Genomic DNA, 17,992 nt, shown 5'->3' with positions numbered 1-17,992 from the left:
TAAAGTTGTGCCCTTGCTTTAACATTTCTACAATAATCTAAGCCTTTAAAATAGCAATTGTGCCCATCTTACACCATACATTCAATAGCCTTTATTAGAGGTGAGACACAATAAGGGTTGTATTTGTGCTTAGCTTTGGGCACAAAACATCATATGCCCATAGAGGGCACAGATACAAACTTAGTTGCTGCACTGTTGCTATTGCTCTATGAGCACAAATGTTGGTGCTTTTTGGCCTCAAAGGGCACATATAATTTATTGTGTGCAATGCTCATTTTTTTTTGTAGTGTCTCTTGTTATTTCAATTTCATTTTAAGATGAGTTCGTTTATTTCAATTGCACTGTACTTTACACAAATTACCTTCTTGTTCTTTATGGTATTGTTTGTTAATACACAAAATTAGTAAGACCTTAGAACAACGTAAAGTGTCAAGTTTGAGACTTCGCAAGGTTGTTTTGGTTATCTAGTGAAGATAATATGTAAATAGATGGAGATAGGAAAGCAACCACAAGATGTACGTGGTTCACCCTAAGTTGGACTATATCCACGGGGTAGAATTCTCATTAATAGTGAAGAGTTTATACAATACATAGGTTCAAGCATAATCATCATTAGTGAGTTCTAATGACGAGTTTAAGTATAATAATAGCATTAGTCGCTCATTGTAGGAAGAAAAACCTCTTTTTATAGTTAAGGAGAGTCTTCGTCTTTCGTTCACGGTCGATATGGGACTCTAGGAGATTTATTTTGATGTTGACAAATGTCGTGTTGTGATTGGAAAGGAACTCGTGTGCTTCGGCATGGGTGCCTCAACATGAACTTTTAAGTGAGTCCTTAAAGGTATGGAGTTGATCAGTGCTCGGTAATTTCGAGATTTGTGAAGTATGGTACAAACATTGTTCATTATATTATTGCACTTTATGTTCTTACACTTTAATTCCTTGCTTAGCTGTTCAATTGTTTGGTTAGAAGTCAAATTCACGGTGCACAACATCACTTACACATTCCATCGAGACCAATTTGTGGTTTGCGGCGGCATGCTTGCATAATCCAAAAAGAAGGAAAAAAAAATCCTTCTCTTGGCCCTACATGGCTGAAAAGAGGGAAACATAATTTCAAATTAACTTCCTCAATCGCTTCTACATTTGCATGAATACTTGATGCGGCTACTTCTTAAGTTGTACACACTCAAAAAGGAGTGTTGCAACTAGAGTTATTTTAGTAGTGAGATTGTCTAAAGTTAAAGTAGAATCCAATAAGTTTTAGGAAATCTTGGCCTATTAGACTTGTATTATTTGGTGGTCAAATTTGGGGGTCAAGTAAAACCCTGTCTATGAATATTAGTATAAATAAAGGCACAAGACTAAAGGAAACATCATCTAAAAAATAATTGAGGCCCTTCTCTCTTTCTAACCGCACCTCTCTGTTTTTAACTCTCAAATTATTTTATTTCAGGACAATTTTCTTGGAGTGCCTAATTATAAGCACATTATTTACAAAGAAAGGGTACTAACTAATTATATTTGGCCTTCAGTGGACGACACACAATTAATAATATTTACGACAAAATAATTATTGTTTATTTATTTATTTTCTTCAAATGGTACAAATTTGACGGTCACGTCAATAAATATGTGGAACCCGCAGTTACTACATCATCTCTTTATAGTCAATTTACGGATATATGACATTGCAACTAAAACACAATTTGTGTATGATATTGTAATGTTTTAAAATGAGGTATGGTATGGTTAAACCTAAACTCAAGGGTATAAACTATAATTAATTAACCCAAGAACAAAGTAATTACATACGCACTGGAAAGACAACTGATGAGATCCAACAAGACATTTTACTCCTTGAGAAGTTAAGTTTTTTTCAAGAGGAGAGGATCCAGGACAGTGTGGATGGCATACAGAAGCAGCAGCAAATATATTATGAGGCCAACAAAGCTTGAGATTAGGGCTGCCTTTACATGGTCACAGTATTTGGGGACTTGCCCGCATATGGGTAGCCAACCTGCATATGAATTTCCATGCTTCCCCACATCACCAATAGCCAAAGCTGCTGAAAAGCTTGAGCTCAGTAATACAGTGATTACCTGTTCATAGTCCAAACAAGTCATTGCAGCTCTTATTGTTAAATTAAATTGTTTGGAATTACAAAAAAGAATTACTGTGAAACATAAGCAACCTTCAAATAATTAAGAAAAAAGAAATCTAGCTAGAGAGTTTAAGTTATTCATATGATTACCACATCCAAAGCCACGACTAATCTCCATAGCTGACTCTCAGAAGGAAGAAAAAGAACCAAAAACCCGTATACGGTTGCAATCGCATTTGCGATCGCAAAGTACCTATAAAGATAAAAAGTGTACGTTTAGCAACAAGCACAGGTACATACATATATACATATACACACGTACATACGTAAAGAAAATGTACAGAAATTATGCAAGTAGCAATGCGTGACTATTATTAATCCGAACTATTGGTCATCATGATGTTTTTTGTCTTAGCAAGAAACCCACCGATCCTCTACAAAGTATATGGCGTATATAGCGTGCGCCGTGCATTGAAAAGGCTGAATAAAAGCGAAATACAAAAAACTTACTGGAAGGCTGGTGTGTGGTTATACTTGACTTCAAAAGATATTCCAAAGTTGCTGGTTCTCTGATGGCTTGTAACCATGACAATTGCAGCCAAAAGGGTAGCGGCGACGGCCATCAGCCGTAGTACTAAGGTGCAGAGTCTCTTAGTGATCTTGGCCATGGATTCTGCACTGGAGTTTGGGCGCATGCACGAGCTTGCCCTGTAATGTGCAAATTAAGAGACTGATGCATGCAGGTTTCTTTGTACGGTAATAAGCATACGTAGGGTTAGATTGTTGGGAAGGAAAGTTGGTGGCGTTTGGTTGCACTTCTAAAAGTTATTCATACTTGTTTGTCTTTTGTTAGTTGAAATGCTCAACGGTCACCACCAGTACAGTCCACTAGAAGCTCATCTACCTTAGGCTTCAATAGACTTTTGAGCCATTTGTGGTTGTTTTACTGTACTAATTTTTTTTTTCTTTAAAAAATGTTACCCTTAACACATATTTGTATCGAGTAATGCTACAGAGATTAAATGTGTAAACTAAGTTTACAAACTAAACGACATGTCATCAATAACAAATAAGCATGTTGATTAATACTTAAGTAATGTTCCAATCATCAACTTTCATGTCATTTAGTTTATAATTTAGTCTACACATTTAGTTTTCCTAGCATTATCTATTTGTACCACCATCTATATTATCTCATAGAGATGGGACCCACATATATTGGTGGGTCCTGCCTCTATTAAAGAGATGAGACAAATATGTGATAAGTGTAGCTTACTCTTTTTCTTTTGTGTGGGTAAATATGAAAAGATTTGGAATCGAAAGTAAGGCGATAATCAATCCGTTTTAGTTATTAGTTTTATTTGTTGGGTGTAAATAAAAAGGAAATACAAGGAAAAATGACGGATGAATAAGAAGAGGAAGAATTGTGGGAAGGGTTGAAAGAAATGCACATGGAAATGTAATTAAAACTACAAAACAACTTTAACAAGGTTTCCTTTTCTAATTTTTGTTCTCATTTTGTATACTATTTCATATGAATTTTCCTTCTTAGTTCATTATTTATTTCATCTATATTCTCTCTATTTTTATTACAAAAATTGAAAACTGAAACTGAAAACGATATGTTTATTATGACACTAAAAGTAAAATATTTACATTTAGTGGCGGAGCCAAAATTTTCAAAGAATGGAGTCATGATGTCGACCAAAAAAAGTTTGTTGGACCATTTTGTTGAACACCTGGTATAAACATGTCGATTCGTGCCAATATCTGTTGAAAGCTTATGCCAACATTTGTCAACTACTATGATATAGAGAGGCTTGTCAAGGGTGACTACAGGAAATTGTAGAGTAATATTGAAGACTGTCAAAAGTTGTTAACTAAGGCATTTCATTGAGCATTTGGTGCGCACAATAAAGTCGCACACAAGAAGAAAGAAAAAGAAAACAAGGATGATAAAGAAAAATGGACGAAAGAAGTAGGAAGAGGGTTATAACTTCGTTTGCCCTAATTATTTATAGAATCAAGTACAATACACATATAAATATACATAGTTTTTGAAGTGGTTGACAACTCTATGTAAACATTAATCCATACAAATATACATAGGTTGTTGTATCCATCAATGTAGACATTAATCCACCAACTCCACGCTTACTTTCTCATTTACGACAAACGATTCATTCAACTGTCTTAACAATTAATCTCCTGCATGCTTCGTTTAGGCTTTTCGGGTTATCAACCGTGAATGACTTCTTAACTACGTAATAAAATAATTAACTAATAAAAAATAATGATTATATAATTGGATGCTTATCATTGTGAATGAACAATGCGATTGTACTTTTAATTATGGCTTATTATATTAACACCTCATACATTGTTGAATACACTTTACATACTTAATAAACCCCATATTTTCTTTTTCAATTACAATTTGTCTTAATACACCTCACATACTTTTCCATAAACACCTCACAATCCACACTCTCAACATAAACCTTAATTTTCTCCATTCACCCCACTTTTCTTCCTACACCCCACACTCTTCACAATGATTTTGTTCTTTTTTTTTTGTATGTGCTATGTACCATTTGATACAAAATCATTCATGTCATACAAGTATTTTCTTACTACTACAGAGGATTCAAATAGAGGAAAGTAGAAGCTACTTGGGAAACCTTATAAAAGTGAAAGGGCAGAAGTTTTGACACGATAGAGAGGGTTAAGAGCATAGATGGTGAGAGCAATCTGTTTGAATTTTTTTTCCTTAACCTTTTTCCATCTAATCAACTTGATCTGCGAGGGGGTGTATCTCAAAAATGATAATTTAGGAAATAAGATGATGATGTGAGGAGCTTAGGCTCTCTATGTCCATTTGGTAGTCAAATTCGGCAGTATCAAGTATTGGCCTTGGCTGAGATGCACACTAAATGATATTTTATGCATCACATATCATACTAAAACACCATGTTGTAAATGCAAAAATTGTGTTTTAAGGCACAAATGCAATTTAGCATTATCTTATCATTAGATTATTTTTAGAACATGGCTTTTGTAAAACAGCATCACCATTATCTTATTTGCGAAAGAAGGGGAGGACTGTAATCTGACACCAATGAAGTTTAACCTTCATCCACCTGTGACAGTACATTTTGAACAAGGTGAAGCTTCCGAAACGTCAATTTCATATTTCGTTCATCAAAAATAAGTTTTCTCAATCAATGTGTTTGTAGTTTCATCGGTTAGGCTTTTGTTCTACAATGGAGAGTGAGAGTGCTTTAGAGAGTTGAAGAAGATAAATTATCTTGTGATATACATGTTAACAGTGATTTGGGGTGTATTTAGTATTTCCTTAAAAAAAAATTTAAACCTTATAAGGTTGAAATTGTCATTGCATAATAGAGTATATAAATCATTTAATATTAAATTTTAATGTGGGATAAATTCAATATTATGTTGGGTGCTAATAAAAAAAACCTTAATTATTCAAACACTGGGGTTTCTATTTTTAATGGTTCGAATGCCCTTTTGAACTACTAAATTATAAGTTTATTCAAGTTGTATTTCTAAATTATATTGCTACGTGCCTTTTGTAGGTAATTCCCTCTGGTTCTTGGATAGGGTTTCTATTTAAGCTACTGTAATTACAAAGAAGGCGCTTGGTCTTCCACCGTAATAGGTTTATATCGAGTGTAACCAGCAGTGGACTGTCTTCCCCTTAACACGAGGAAGGGAGAACAAAGTATGTGTTTATATATGAGCGAGTTTATGTCCATACATTACAATATTACATGCAGTGAAGGTAGATAATGAGTATGACGCTCTCATATCCTACTAAGTTTTCATTAAGTTTTCATTTGATGTACAGACCACATTTTTGAGTGGGATAGGAAATGCTCTCGTTAAGATACTTGACAAAGTCTTAAAGACCATATTTTTGAGTGGGATAGGATATAAACCTATTACGGTGGCTTCATCTTGTTCAAAATGTACTGTCACAGGTGGATGAAGGTTAAACTTCATTGGTGTCAGATTACAAAGAAGGCATTTGGTCTTCCACCGTAATGTGTCTTAAAGACCACATTTTTGCATCGTGGTACCACAATATCAAAATACCCTTGATCATGGAGAAATCATTTTTGCTAAAATACGTTATAAGCCCCCTCCTTATTTTCCCCCTGGTAGTAAGGATACTCAAGCTATGTTCTACCTTATGACTTCCGCATGAGTGAGTGGCTCCAGAAGCAGCATGAGGAGATGAGCAGTACACCTCCATAATTCTTCACTTGCAGGAAAGAGGAAACATATGGTGAAAGAACGTGTAACCGTTGTATCACCAACATGGACTGAAGACGATTGGATTCATCAAACAATTAAAGAATTTGGGAACTCCACGGGATGGGGAATTGGCCTAAGCCTTCATCTCCACGTCCCACTCTTATTTATTTTCGAAGTTCTTTTCAGATTTTACAATACGAAGAAAATGGATCACACTCTGTAAGAGATGCTAAACTTTTGTTAGTCATTGTTGATAAGACCGTAACGGAGTTTGTGTGGGGGTCATGGTTGCTATGGAATGAGGGTCTTCTACTTCTAAGCCAATGGTGGAGTCGAGAAGAAGTTGGCGATGGAACTCAAAGAAACTTCCTCAAAGAAACTTGTAGGAAGAACTTGCACTGAAAGTGGAATTGTAGGAAGAAGCCACCTTGTAACTCTCAAGTACAAACATAAAGGTACAAGTTCTTCATAAGTTGAAATTACCGGAACTGATCGAAACCAGTTCCTATGGCGACTACTGGTGAATTTCCAAGCAGAGGAAAATAGAAATGCTACTGATTAAACAGAGGAAAGTAGTTAACATATTCAAGCAGTTGAAACGACTCTTACTAAACTTCCGACTTCCATAGATAGCAAGTTCTTATGTGGCTTAGCCAAACTCCAGCACCCCATTGACGTAAACGTCAGTTTATTAAAAAGACAAGATGAAGCAGCGAGCAAATTATTATAGCTGACCTATTATGCTGACGTCAAGCATGGTTTTATTCCATCACGATGCTTAAATGAAAAATGGCCTATTTATCATATCTCAGTGCACAACAAAGCCTAATGAATAAAAGGACATGAATATCCACACTTACACAACTCATGTTACAAATCACTTTTTTTTTCACCATAATAATTATTCTAGTTTGTCACATAAAAATGAAGAAAACGAGAAGTTATTCAATATTAACGGAGGAAATGGATGAAGTAATTGCCTTGGTTCGTGGATCAGCATTCTCCAAAGAAACTCCTTGAGGATCTTCTCTAACTAACAAGGCCAAAACATTGAATGAACTCCAAGAATTCGACACGTTGCTTCCAGCATCCCCTAAGGTAACAGCAAATACCGCATCAAACCCACCTGCTCCAGGAACTCCAGCCAACAAAACTCCTTCCATACTCATCGTAGCATCCAAAAGCTTTGTTTGTGATTCTGGTTCTATCTGAAAATTTGTGAAGCAGAGAAATCAATCAGAGAATAAAGTAAGATGAAAGAGGAAGTATGACAAGAAAATAGTGTGAATCTTGATGACGAGAAACAGTTTGAATTTAAATATTTGGATTGACATCATCTTATTCTTTGTTCAAATGACTGACATCGGTTACTCCCTGTTGTGATTCTAGTTTCTGGTTTATTGTCTTTATTATATTTGAAGCATCAGTACCAACGTACTTAAACTAGTTTTTGTGGTCCACCTCAAGGCCAGCGGAAGAATAATGCTATAATTTGTATTCTGCTAGGGGGAAAAAACCAAATTACTTGCAATTTCTCTCACTGACAAGATTAATGACTCCCAACATTCCAAAACACTAGAAAGGGAATTGTTGAACTGTATCGATTCCTGTAAAATATTTTCCTATAATGTCTGTTGTTATTCTTCATTTTAAAATGGGAGTTTTAACGAAACACTTCCGGTACTGTTCACTTTTAATGAAAAACCACATTTTTACCTCTCCTTGGTACTATTCACTACACCTTTATTTGTCCTTTTTCATTAAACTAAAGTTTTTTTGGACTTTTCGTTAGTTTTCCTTTTTTAAAAAGCCATATATTTTTATGTAAGAAACAAGAATCCCCAGTTCAAAAATGAACATACCGGAACACCTGCAGCCTCCCCCATCTGATGCATACGATACCTGATCCCAAGCATAGCATCTCTTGCTCCTAATAATGCTTTAACAATTATTTCTTGGTTTGGTGTAGTGACCTGCCGTGTCCACTGTTCAATTTTGTAAAAATTGTAACAAACATCAATATGAGAAAAACAAGCAGCAGGAATTTATAGGGTAAGGAAAGTATTGACAATATATGAAGAAGCAAAAAACTCAGAACTTCATGATGGGAACAGTTAAGAGGTCTAAAAAGGCTACAGCACGTTTAAGATGGGTCTCTCATAACACATCTATATTATGTTGTTCCAGCCAAGACATGATACAATACGAAAGTCCAATTATTCTAAACTGAGTCCCATGTTTCCATTTTGATTTTATCATAATAAATTTCGTGCTTTTGAGAGAAGATGCGACAGAAATACCTTTTCTGATTTGAGAATGCTGCAGCTGTTTATCAAGTTTTTGTATTCTTCCCAGTGTTCTTCTGCCAATTTGCTTAATGTATTGAGTTGCATTTCAAGTGATAAATTGGCCTCTGACAACTTTTTCCATGTCTCCAGGGATTTTTGAGGGTCAGACTTCTGCCACTTTTTCACAGCACCCACCATTGATGGAGTGGACGATCCTCCAGTTCCTGGTTCTCCAAGTAACTGCAAAAGGCATTCGAATCACTAAAGAAAAAAGAAACCCTTAATATGATTGAGCCATTGTTTTATGAATTATGCACAAAAGGATGACAAGAGGAAGCACAAAAGCTACACTTCAATTCAAGCATCTATTGTTTATTTTTGACATTTCATTAACAAGTAATCAACCTTCAGTAATGCATCATGTCATGTCATGTCCACTTAACAAGGAACCACAAGGATCCATGAAGGAGCCACTCCATAATGCTCATATGCTACACGTAATAGTTAAGAATATACAAATGAAAATTACAACCTACCATGCATAAGGTCGTATGATGAGCACTTTGCAGATTTTATTTTACAAAGTTCAGGGTTGGTTTGTGGATTTATTGTCTTCATGCATATGATACTCTTTTGCATGGATAACCATATTTACAAATGTAAGCAAGCTATAAAATGGATCTCGACATGCTTACAAGAGTCATTAATGGTGGCAAGGAGAACTTAGTCCTATCATGGTCCCACTTTCCTTTTAAAATTTGTGGAACGACTTCTTGTAGTGGAGTTCCCGTCACAGCAACCTGAAAGCATGAAAAACTGAACTTACAAATTGAAGGTGTTAAGAGATCACTGACAGTATCTGCTATGTGGCCATACGAAGAGCAAAAAGAATATTGAATCAAAATTAATGAAAATGGTCTTCGATTTTACAGCATGTCCTGAATGGAAAACGGTGGATATTGGTATATCTGAACGTGACAACAAGATCAATATGTTTGAAAGGTAATCTAATGAGGCCACGTGACAGTCTTGACACCAAAAGTAAAAAAGGACAGAACATGGTAAATGGGGATATTTGGCAACCAATGTTAATATATTCAGAGTGGCCATTATGGGAGAGTAAAATTTAACCACAGGTGACCGGTAATAATTTCATAAGCTTTGATTTACACGTAACTAACATATGCCAAACTCCGTTTTGGACATTTAGACAAATAGGGACTTCTAGGCGCACTCGTTTGATTCAAATTGAATGCTCTAGCGCAGAGAGAGAGAAAGAGAGAGAGAGAGAGAGAGAGAGAGAGAGAGAGAGAGGGAGAGAAGGAGAGACCTGAGCAGAAGAAATAACTTCTGGTGAAAAGCGGACATAACGTTGACTTCCATAAACTGCAGAACTAACATCAAACCCGCTGCCCACTTTTCCCTGTGCAATACAGTGAGCAGTTTGAGCTATCACATGCACCAAATCAAGATCTGCAGTGTGCTTTTCATGCTGATGATCTTTACGCATGGATGAAAGATCAACAACTCCAAGGTAATGAAGCAACGCAGCAACAACAGCGGTTGTCATTGCCGCAGACGAACCCAATCCAGTTTTTGCAACTTCAGGCTTACAATTTTTCACATTTGATCCTTCATCATTGAAGGTAATTGACGCAAAAGGAGGTAGTGCAGCCAATGCATCTGGAGTCAAAGGCAGACCACGGGCTTCAATCTGAGAGGGCACAACTCAGCAAAATTAGGAACTTGGATTGCAATTAATAAAACGAGAAACCTTGAAGTTTCAGCAGCAACTGGTTATTGGAAGGTGAATGCTGTAAAGTTTTTACTTTTTTTCTTTAATTTTTAAATTACATTTTGACTCGAAAAAAATGTGGGCTTTTGGTAAGAAAATTAATATGATACTATCACCAATTAAAGTAAAGAGAGCAACAACGACTGCTCAACTGAATTAAAAACAAAACTACAGAAATTTAAAAGGGATAACATACCTGATTCCGATAAGAATAAAAGTCATTGCTACCTAAGATGGTGATATCAAAACCTGCATGACAAACCCAGTTGAAATATTAGAACTTTCATTGATATCGAGTTTGTTTATCTATTTAAATGATAGGAAACATATGGAGAATGAAACATTACCATGCAATAGTAGTTTTTCTAACGAATCCTTGTTCTTTTTGTCAACTGTTGCACGGGCAGCAGCTACACAGTATTGCACTGCTTGTTCCACAAAAGGGTTCCTCGAGTCACTGGAATTGTGTTCATATGAACTAAAATTAAGAATGTTTGAAGCAGAATATTTTTTCGATATAACCTCAAAAGTGGTTAAATAAAGATGAATGATGATCGCATAAGTTGATAACTGGTAGCATTGTTTGAAATTGACCATCATTCAAGAAGCTTATATCGAAAATGAAAAAACTCACCCAGAAGAAACATAATCAAGTGATAAATTTTTTAGGGAGAGCTTGTAGATGCTTTCTCTGCCGAGCTGAGGAGACGTCAATTTCACATCGGTCCAACCCTGAGACACATAACAGATACGCATCTCAATTAATCAGAAGAGAGAGAGAGAGAGAGAGAGAGAGAGAGAGAGAGAGAGAGAGAGAGAGACTCACCCAGGCCCAACTATCAGGCTTGAGAGGTTGGTAAAGTGGTTTGACAATGGCGAAGAAACGGGCGTTGGTGCTGAGTACAAGGCCTGCATTGGGTCTCTCCAGAATTAGGTAACCTCCAGTCAACAACACCTTCCCTGGAGCTGAAGCAACTCTGTAATTCAACAACAATCAATTTCCAAATCAATCAATCAATCAATCAACTTCCTTTCTTTCTTTCTAATTCAAAAAAATTCATACAAGAACAAATATTTGATTCAAAATCCAAAACTTACACGGCCTCCATTGCAATTGCAGACTCAGATTCTCTCTCTAGCTCTCAAGTGTGAAGTAGGTTTCTTGTTCTCTCTCAGCTATGAGTTGTTGGGATCTGAATGTTCAGTTGCTGCTGAATGAGATTAAAGAAAATAAATATATGAAAATAGTTGGGTAGAAATTCAAACAAAAGCCCAAACGGTTCTACTGATACTAAAATGCCTCCGTCTTCCATGGAAGAAATTGAAAATTTAAACCACCCATCAAAGCAGAAAATTACGAGGGAGAAAATCAAATAGTTACCTGAGACCTGAGGAGAGAGATGCAGAGAGACGCGGGAGAGTGCGAGAAGATCAAGTTCTAAAGTTGCTGGCAGGGAAGGTCGGTGGTGTGCGCGAGGGGAGAGTGAGTTTTTTCTTTTTTCCTTCTTACTTTCAAAAACACTGGCATATACCCCACCTTCTGTGTAAAAATAATTTTTATTTTTATTTTAAAATGGGAAGAAGAGAAGCAGAAAAAATAAAATTATATTTTCACTCACTTTTGATTGACAAAGAAAATTTTATTAATGTAGTTTAGATTATAGACCGAAAAAGACATAATTAGACCATTTTCAAAGATAATACCAAATCCTAGTGAAACATACGTAAAAAAGTTTGCGAATAACAATAAATTATAATCCATATGTCAATTTTACGTGAATTAACATATAATTAACGTAATTAAATTTAAAAAGTACAAAAAATAGTCAAGTGAGCTTAGTTTGACTAGCATGAAGCAAGTGGAGATGTGAAAAATCGCGGCACCTCTTTTTGTTCTGTTTTGATTTGCTTTGTTTTGCTTTGAGAGCCCTCCAAAGCTGACCAAGTTTCGATGGTTAGGTTAGGTATAAATATTCGTTTTCAACAAAAAAATAATAAAATGAAGGGTACATTCGTCGCAGTAGAATTTCGAGAGGGAAATGTCCTTTATCTAGGATGTTGATACATAATATTCGATCGATTTTGGACCAACTTAGATTCAGTTTTGAATCGCGCATAAGAATACAAAATCTTTCGTGGTTCATCCCAAATTGAGGTTACGTCAACATTGGTATATGTATGTATCCACAATGTAAATGTGAATTACATTGTACAAGAGGTTGTTGCCAAGACTTGAACAACCAAACAAAAGCATTAGGGGATGAAGGCACGAGGAAGAAGAGTGGCTTTTGTAACCCATGGGTAGTGACGGGTTACAAATACCATTGTACTATGCACTTGAATTCAAGATTTGGAATCCAGTCTGTGTGACAATTTTTCTTGTCAAACATGGGCTAGGTTACAAGTCCAATTTAATTGGACATAACCTATCTCATCCAGACCACCAAGTGAGAGTGTTTTCACTAGAAATTAGCCCACATCCTGGTAAAATTGATTGCCCATAATGATTTACCCTCACGAATGAAGCAGATAGCATACCATACTTTTTCGTTAAGTATGTCGTGGCAAATGTAGCATCTCCAAATTCACTGTACTTGTATGTGCCTAAATACATTTCTTAATCGACTTTCTTCATTAAATCAAGGGTTTTTATCACAAATGGTCCCTAAAATTGATCATCACCATCAAGATGGTCTATGAACTTCAAAATCAATCAATGTAGTCCATGAAAATAGGTGTCGGAAATCAATGTGGTCCTTCTGTCACAATTCTGTTAAAAATTATGTTAAGGGTTGATGTGGCACATAAATGGGCCTCGCAAGATTTACGAATTTTTATCACAAATGGTATTTGAAATTGACCCACATCATCCAGATTGTCCCTGAAATTGACCCACACCATCAAGATGGTCCCTGAAATTGAAAGTTGATCAATATTGTCCTTGAAAATAGATGTCGTAAATCAATATAATCATTTTACCACAATTCTGTAAAAAAAATTATTATATGCTGATGCGGGTTTAATAATTAATTAAACAAAGTAGTCTAAGTACCTTTTAGCACACTGATTTTTTTTTCTTATAGTAGGGCCTACTACTAAGAGACATAAATTCTCAAAGGCACAAAGGCTTAACCAAGGCCTAAGAGGGGGTGTGGAAATAGTTTTCAACCAACAATAGACGCACCTCGGTTATAACCTCATTATCTCAAGGAAGACTTTGTCGTTCTTTGTATCACCAGACTATCAGGGAAGCACCAAACAAACTCTCCAAGATTAAGGTTGTGAGGATGTTGATCACCTAAATGTTAAACGGTGATGTCCCAAAAGTTGTTGCCAATCGGCCAAGGTGTCACCAAAGATGATCTCGATCCTGGTTCAATTCGGTGAAAGGTGTCGAAGTGTGTAAAGATGGGTGCTTTAAATTTTTTCTTTGGGAGAATAGAGAGGGTAGAGAAATGTGGGATGAGATCGGAGGTGATTGTAGGACTAGGTTTTTAGGTTGACAACTTTTTTATTAACTATTGAATTATTAAGCCTATTTGTAATTTTTTTAAAATTTAATTAGACTTGTGTGACCCATTTACGTGTCATATTAGCACATAATAGATTTTTGACAAAATTGTGATGAAATTACTACATTGATTTAAAACACTTGCTTGAGGGACTACATTGATTATTTTTAATTTCAGGGGTTATTTTGATGTTGTAGGTCAATTTCAGGGACTTTTATGATGTTGTGGTTGCTTGAGGGACAACATTGATTATTTTTAATTTCAGGGGTTATTTTGATGTTGCAGGTCAATTTCAAGGACTTTTATGATGTTGTGGGTCAATTTTAATGACCATTTGGGAGAAAAAGTGACTAATGGTGTCACGCCCCAATCCCGACATACGTCCAGAATTGACACGTGGCGTCACCAAAAATCCGTATCAATCATATCCCACCTCCGGGATATGACCAAGCACAACCCAATAATCGAATCACATAGTTATTTTCGTAAGCTTTATGGCTGCATCTAACCTCCCTGTTAGACTGCCTACGTACCCTAGACAGGGATCAAGCCATTCGTAGTTCGTCAAGCACAATAATTGACATATAACACAGTCCGATTAAGTCAAAAGGTATAACATTTCTCAATCAATCAATAGAACTTGACAAGCATGAAAATACTAGACTCAGGGTTACATAACAACCCATCTGAAAATCATGATTTCCCCTCCATCAATATATAGGCCATTATGTCACAACATGATACCGCAATTCACAACATATATCATTTCAAAGAACCAACGATGTATAATACCATTCTCTAGCCACATTTATCAACAAGTCTAGTCATAACAATAACCATGGTATCCAACATAACAATCTCACATGACGATTAACATATCCACTTCAACCCTCACATAAATTCCTCACGTTTCCCACATAAATTCGCGTTTCATGGCGAGTAACATATTTAAGAATTAACAAAGAACATATTAATCTCTAGAAATATTAATCAACTAAAATACTCATGATAACTCTACTCATATCCAACGTCATTCCACAATCACATCAATCAATAATGTCAACCATCACATCATCAATAACACATACAACAAGTCGAAACGCAAGGCTAGAACAACACAATTCAGTTCAAGACTACATCTTTGAAAAAGGGGATTTTGGACCGCACAACGGACCAAGGCTCCAAAGGGGATTCCGGACCATCACTTAACGGAATCCAAACAGAACTCAGTTCCAATCCACCCAACCGAATTGAACGGAAGTCCAAGAAACATAACAACGGCTCGAAGGAACAAGACATGATTCAAGTTACCCAATACACGAAACTTAACGAAACGAAGCAATATTTGAGTAAAATCCACATCACAATGGGTCATCGGTCATTTACTAGACCTCACATCTTCCAAGCAATTCAATATGCATTACAATCATGTGTCATAACCATTTCCAATACCCAAGTTACATCACATTTCACTTCATCATACTAATCACTATACTTCCAACATTATATTTCAATACATAGCTTGTAACATATCAAGGAATCACGAAGTACAATATTAACATTTAATTACGTTAATCAATCAATGAGATAACATATCATTTCACGAATTTAATTAAAGAACTCTACATAATTCCCAATTTGGGTTAAGAATAATAACATGGTAATTCTAATTTATTTTCACAATATCTATTGTGGGTAATTCCCATCTACTCGAATTTAGGATTCTAAATCACCTTACGGAATGAACAAGAGCAAGGATTCCGGACCACTCCACGGAATCCAACAACATTGGGTTCTGGACCACTCAACGGAACCAAAATATCAAGCGGTTTCTCATAATCTACCCAAACCTGTCATATGTAAAGTTAATGCCAATATTATGGAATTGGTGCACCGGTAATTCAGGCACTCAGATAAGCTGAGAGGCTCAGGTGAGGGACAATAAAATAAGCATGTGATACAATAATAAAACTAGCCATCAATCATAATTTATAAACCTTGAATATAAATCTTTCATAGGAAATCAATACCAAACTTTTGAAAACTCCGAGGGAGGCACCCATTCATCCAAAAGTTCATTTTAAACGACCATAACATCTCACACCCATATTCACATACACACAATGAAAGTAGAATTAGGCGACATTGTTCATCCAAAACCTACACTTTGCAACCATCTCAAACTAAACTCCATGAACTAAGGGGGATGCAATCCCGGACCATCACTCAATGGGATAGCGGAGTAAGAGGGATTCCGGACCATCACTCAACGGAACCCAAACCAAGATACGATTCCGGACCGTCACTCAACGGAATCGCGGAGTGGAGTAGGAAGGATTCCGGACCATCACTCAACGGAATCCAAACCAGGATACGATTTCGGACCATCACTCAACGAAATCGCGGAGTAGAATGTGTAACACCAATCGATAAAACAAGACATGGATCAAGTTACTCAAGGTACAAAGACTCAATGAAACGAGAATGAATAATGACACGAGGGTTGAAACATGTTTCGAAGCAACAAACCCCATAACAATGGATTAAAGGTCCACTACTAGCTCTCGCATTTCATCACATCAATCCAATCATACAATACAAACCATATTTCCAATCCACAGGTCAAATCATACTTACTGAAAATAGATCACTGGCCACAAATAAAATAACACTTCAATAGAATTTACATTTAATTAACATGGGTCTATGGTGTATGTATATATATAATTCACGTTTCAATATGCAATTCGAATCACTTTTCCACAATATTACCCATCCATAATCAAACCACATTTAATAAAAATAGATCGATGGCCAATTATAAAAGAACTCACATTTTAATAGCTTAGTTTGGTTAGTAATGTGTGCTACTTGTATTTATACTCTTGATTGTACTTTTGTGTTCCGATTAAGCTCTTCAAAGGAACAAAATTAATATTATCTAAAGAAGTACACTGATTATGGAATCTACCACTCAAATAATATCACTCAATTAGTAGTAAAGAAGACTAGAAAGGAAACTAGAAAAGAAAATAGGTGTGGCAAAAAAAAGTACTCTACTTCTCCACAAAATCTGCAGAAAACAGCACTATTAGACCAAGTTTAGGCTCCCTTTGGGACATTCCAAACTAAACCAAATCATGTGATATTATATGGGTTTTGAAGCTTGTGTTCTGTACTTTAAAAGCATACAAAGTTTGTAGAAAACGGAGCTCTAAATTGGAAGTTATGCCAAAAGGAAAAACGGAGTCTTGAAACTGGAAACCCAATTTTCTGCTGCTGTTTGGCAGCCCGCGACCCAAACTTAAAGAAGGTTTTGATCAACCAAAACTCAACGAAATTGAGTGAAAACAATTGGATTACGATCATGAGCATATGTACTTTCAACACACTAAAAATTTTCTCTAAAGGAGCATATAAAGGCCTAGAAATTAAGAGCCAAAGAAGGCTACTTGAAACTTGAGTTTTCTTTGCAAAGAAGTCAATTTTCTGCAACTTACGTAACAACCCACTTCCAATTCATATAACACATCCCAAAATACTTCCCGGTAGTCCAGAAGTCATGTATACAACATCCAAACCTAACATGACTCAAAATTAACAAGAAATTGACCTTTGAACCAAACCCTTGATCAAGAAATTTGATCTACACACCCAACAATTGAATATTTGGAAACCAAGCTAGACATAGGTTCACATGGTCACTAGAAGGTATTTAAAACCTTGACAACACTCGTGAACGATCCCACGCACCGCCACACGCAGTGGAAGCCAAGATGGAGGGTTTACAAACCCCGAATTTCAACATTAACTAGAGGAGCTCAAATTTACGTGGTAGCTAGAGCTCAACAAGGAAAACACTTTTCACAACTAGGCCGGCGATAAATTCTAACCGGAAACAGTCCAATTTCACCAGAGAAAACCGGATTTCTAGGTGTTCTAAACACCCAACTCTAAAATGAATACGAAAGCACAAACTAAGCATACCCACTTGAAGATTATGAAGAATAGA

General features: G+C 36.1%; 2 protein-coding genes across 5 annotated transcripts; both read right to left on the bottom strand.

The window, feature by feature from the left end:
- Positions 1–1,622: 1,622 nt before the first annotated feature.
- On the bottom strand, positions 1,623–2,842 carry LOC103948532 (CASP-like protein 1C1). Its single transcript, XM_009359580.3, has 3 exons — positions 2,615–2,842; positions 2,255–2,357; positions 1,623–2,102 (listed from the first exon to the last, which is right to left on the bottom strand). Exons 1-3 carry the CDS (start codon positions 2,797–2,799, stop codon positions 1,869–1,871), a joined length of 522 nt encoding a protein of 173 aa, XP_009357855.3. The 5' UTR covers positions 2,800–2,842; the 3' UTR covers positions 1,623–1,868.
- A 4,326-nt stretch (positions 2,843–7,168) lies between these two features.
- Positions 7,169–12,009, bottom strand: LOC103948531 (phosphomevalonate kinase, peroxisomal-like). 4 transcript variants are annotated; one of them, XM_009359578.3, is made up of 11 exons: positions 11,850–12,009; positions 11,567–11,679; positions 11,295–11,445; positions 11,103–11,200; positions 10,816–10,925; positions 10,665–10,717; positions 10,004–10,387; positions 9,369–9,473; positions 8,686–8,913; positions 8,248–8,370; positions 7,169–7,593 (listed from the first exon to the last, which is right to left on the bottom strand). In XM_009359578.3, exons 2-11 carry the CDS (start codon positions 11,575–11,577, stop codon positions 7,327–7,329), a joined length of 1,530 nt encoding a protein of 509 aa, XP_009357853.2. In that variant the 5' UTR covers positions 11,578–11,679; positions 11,850–12,009; the 3' UTR covers positions 7,169–7,326. The 4 variants fall into 4 exon arrangements, with proteins under 4 accessions (XP_009357853.2, XP_048422460.1, XP_018503313.2 ...); XM_048566503.1 differs by having other exon boundaries at positions 11,103–11,167; XM_018647797.2 differs by having other exon boundaries at positions 11,567–11,676; positions 11,850–12,008.
- Positions 12,010–17,992: the final 5,983 nt, after the last annotated feature.

This window comes from the organism of the source record quoted next, unplaced genomic scaffold, assembly GCF_019419815.1.
Source record: "Pyrus x bretschneideri cultivar Hongxiangsu unplaced genomic scaffold, Pyrus_bretschneideri_v1 Contig41, whole genome shotgun sequence".
Taxonomy (NCBI): domain Eukaryota; kingdom Viridiplantae; phylum Streptophyta; class Magnoliopsida; order Rosales; family Rosaceae; genus Pyrus; species Pyrus x bretschneideri.
Note: the sequence above shows the minus strand (reverse complement) of the source record. Positions and strands in the feature narration are given on the sequence as shown.